Genomic DNA, 3918 nt, shown 5'->3' with positions numbered 1-3918 from the left:
TGAACCTTCCCTGCCAGCTCACAGGGTTCAGGCTGTTTAAAGCTGTATCATTAGGCTTTATAGGTGTGTAATATCATGCTGTGAAGGAAAGCATTACCAGTGCAAAAAAGCACAGGACTTTGCTTAAACTGAAAATGAAAAATCTGTGAAAGGTGATAGCCATTACCTTTAGCCATTCCAGAATGAAGATACTCTACATTGCCCACCTTATTTTCTGAAATAACTGTGAAATCTGTTCACCTCTTGTACAGCTCTTACTAATTAGGAAAATTATTCAAATGACCTGATGATACTCAGGCTCCAATGCTCTCTGTCCAAGCTAGCAAATAAATGCATGCAGCAAAAAACTTGTGCAACCCAGAGCAGAAATAGGTTTAAGTACATGCCTTCCTGAATCAGGACAAAACTATATCTCAGCATTATGCATGGGAGAAATCCAAACGATGGCAATAGACACAGTTTTCAAAAGGAAAACACAGGGCTTGTTCTGTGGGGGACTGCCTGGGGCTCTGACTGCTGGAAGGGGATATTCCAGAGGTGAACACCTGCAGAAGGGTGCTGAGTCTGGCACAATGAGATCCTCAGGGATCATACACTCCTGCTAAAGGTACACCCCAGATTTGCAAGTACGAGTGCCTGGTGACAGTTTGCCTTCATGCTGTGGAATAGTGTGGATGGAACGATTAAAGATCAGGGATAGGCAGAGGTCTGTAACATGATGACAGGCAGGCAGTGAACAGGGAATTATTCGCTGTTTCATGCAATCCAAGCACTAGAGACAGCAGGCTGGAAGCAATAAAAAGGTGTACTTTTTGACAACACACTAAATCACCAAACTCCTTGTTCCTGACTGTCGTTGAGATCAGAAGTATCAGTGGGCTCCAGAGAGGACAAGACAGATCTGTTGATGTCTAAGAAATATGATGATTCAGGTGCAAAATCTAGCGGAGTAGATTTCTTGCTGGGTGCCAGAAAGATCTATTGAGGGGAAGATCACCATTGAAATGTGCTTTTTCTCAATGCATCGCTAACACCAATTGTTGAAGACAGTGTACAGAGCTAAATTTCCTATTTCTAATGCTGTGTGACATCTCTTACATTCCTAGCTAACTTTGACTCCTGGGCATGAATAGGGTGGTCCTTTTCTTGCATGTTCAAGATAAGGTCTTCATCAGAGACTGACGATTAGTTTACCCAAAATGCCATTCCAAAGGTGCCTAGTGCCTTCAATACATTTTTCTAGTATTAGTTCATGGATCATAAACTACCTAATAGTGTCTATATGCTAATAATCACCAGTTGAGAATGTATGTGTAGTTAACCTGGCATGGTTCTCTTTGTAGAGAAGGCTTAAAGGAATGTGAAACAGGATTTGCATCTGTTTCAGCTAGAGGGACTCTGCCCATGGATATGACATGGTCCAGGAAGGGACACTCTCACAGGATGCTCAGTGAGCACAAAACCAAAAGGATAAGCAAATAACTTCTCTACCTTGCCAGTGTTCTCCTAGGCTCTTGCTGTCAACACAGAAGAAGGTTCTGCTTATTCAGAGCAAATCACTGAAGCTCTTTAAAATGCCGAATTACTACTCAGGTACTCATGTGCTATAGATATTAGTGGGAATTATACTGCTATACTGGAAGTGAACACTGAAATATGGTTGATTTTAAACTAATTAATATTTTTCTTTCTTTCTCTTTTTTTCTTTTAAGATTCTCATAGTAACAACAAAAATGTGTTGTATGTGCCAAGAAACAGATTGCTGCCTTATCACTGGAGTGTAAGTTTGACCCAAGAGAGGACTAGGCAGGATGACCCTGAAAACAGTGAAATCTGCTATTTCTCTTTCAGAAAACATAGCTTACCCTGTCCATGTGAGCTATTTTAAAGCCCACACAGGCACGAAGCAGTCTTGGCATTACAGCAGCAATAAGAAAATGGTGTTACAGTGTTTGGCTTGTACAAACTTCCTACATTACCTAAAAATAACTAAGTAGCACATTTGGGAAACATTACGCAGAAGGTGCCTGCACAAGTTCATCATGTGCATAATATGTTTCCTGTGTGCACTTCTCATATCTCTTCCTGAAAATGCAGCCTCCCTGGGACCAATTTCGAAGGATTTTCAGGATTTTTTTTTGCCTTTGCTAAGATATGTAAAAACCTGCCGGTCCCCGTGCAGCAGAACGGTGTGATGTCCATGTGACGCTCAGCAGCAAAAAATAGAGGGCTGTGCTCCTTCACTCCTTCAACAGCTCTTCCCCTTGGTACCGCACCATGATCAAACCAAGGCAGACTAGCAACAACAGGGAAACAGCCTCATTCCTCCCACCAACCGTCTCTAATAGGGCAACATGTCAGTGTGTGTCTGGCTGGAAAAGAAACCCATCTGGTAGGTGATACTAAAACTCAAAGAGTTGCTCATTTGGTTTAGAGAGCTTTCCTTCCTTTTTTTTTAATGATTCAAGATGCATTACAATAAGCAAGGCTAAATAACACACAATAACTGCTTCTAGGTGCAGTCCTAACTGCACAATCTCAGATTTCTTGGTGTTTTGAAGACTTCCCAACTCCTTCCAACCCAGCAGTGCTTTCCTCCAGCTCTGCAATTACAGGTTCTGGTGGTGTCAGTGATTTTGTCCAGGTCTCAAGAGAATCTGATGGCTAATTTCTGGGTTACATCTAATTTACTTAAGCCTGCTTAATCATCTCTTCTTAATTGGATTTGATTTTTTCTTTTCTTTTTTTTTCTTCTTTCTTTTACTTTTGTTCTCCAGGTCATATCACAAAAGTAAAAGAGAAACCAGTATTTTTCAAGAAGTGGGCTTGTTCCTGCAGTCTTTACTTCTGCAAAAGTCTTTTTGTAATCAAGGAAATATAAACAGGGGGAAGACACAGCACCAAAATGCACTGGTTTTTAGGGACTGGGAGAAAAGCAAGCAAGCAAAAAAAGGTAACATAAACAGGAAAGAAAAAGGAACTCCACAGTCCTGTAAACCTGAGTGTAAACATCTCCTTTTTGTAAAAAGTCTTTCCTTTGTATTTGTGACACACAGTTTACAGCCAGGCACTGCAGAGGGACAAGTGGGAAGGTGAGCTGAGATTAACTCTTCCTTCACCAGAGATTGCAGAACACCTTTGCACTCAGCATCAGGGAATTTTGCGTTTTACACAAGGACCAGGCTTATTGCCTGCCAATATTTGCAAATCCACCTCCTTTTCACAATTGCCCCTACGCTGTAGAGCTTTTATCTTTTAACTTTATTATTCATCTGCCTATAAAGAAAAGAGACTGCTTACTTAAATTGTCTTCATCCTCCATGGTAGTTGTGCCAGGGCTCAGGTACTTGAAGGGTGCTATGAAGGTTGACAGTATGCTTACTTTTTCTAGAAGAAAAGACAAAAAAAGAGAGATGTAAAATCAGTGTTTTGTCAGTGCATTCTGATCTAATCCGCATTTTTTGCAGATTAAAACATCTTGGCAAGTCCATTTCCTTTCTGTTTTTCCTGACCGTATGTCCTTCCTCCCAATTCACTGAACTACAATGCGTTTATTATAGCTGACATGTGCAAACACCAAACACACGTCCCTCCTGGTTTCTGCCCCTGTGTAGTGCTTCTTGATCATGCTTCCCAGCAAAGGTACCCAAGTACTGCAGAGCTGGGAATGGGAAGGCTCGAGCTGATCCAGCTGGGAACAGAGGAGGCAGTCAGCCCTCGGAGAGGGACGTGAGACCATCAGCTCATCTCCTTTCCCTCACAGAGGCTGAACCAGCAGTCTCAGAGAAAGCTCAAGGGTGGATGGTTCAAGAGACTACAACAGCTTCTAATTCTATAAGGGATTATTGATTTGATTTTTGGAAAACCTTTATGGTGTGCACAGAAAGCTATTACCCAAACGATAAGAATCCTACATGA

The 3918-nt window shown here is 41.6% G+C and overlaps 1 protein-coding gene across 1 annotated transcript in view; it reads right to left on the bottom strand.

The window, feature by feature from the left end:
• The window catches only part of ADARB2 (adenosine deaminase, RNA-specific, B2 (non-functional)), a 105507-nt gene extending 102126 nt beyond the window's left edge, over positions 1–3381 (bottom strand). Inside the window, exon 1 of the mRNA XM_010185123.1 lies at positions 3301–3381. Coding sequence (XP_010183425.1) covers positions 3301–3322 — 22 coding nt within the window. The 5' untranslated portion in view covers positions 3323–3381. The remainder of the gene's footprint in view (positions 1–3300) is intronic.
• Between the last annotated feature and the right edge of the window lie 537 nt (positions 3382–3918).

Source organism: Mesitornis unicolor, unplaced genomic scaffold (assembly GCF_000695765.1).
Source record: "Mesitornis unicolor isolate BGI_N332 unplaced genomic scaffold, ASM69576v1 scaffold12925, whole genome shotgun sequence".
Classification (NCBI taxonomy): Eukaryota; Metazoa; Chordata; class Aves; order Mesitornithiformes; family Mesitornithidae; genus Mesitornis; species Mesitornis unicolor.
Note: the sequence above shows the minus strand (reverse complement) of the source record. Positions and strands in the feature narration are given on the sequence as shown.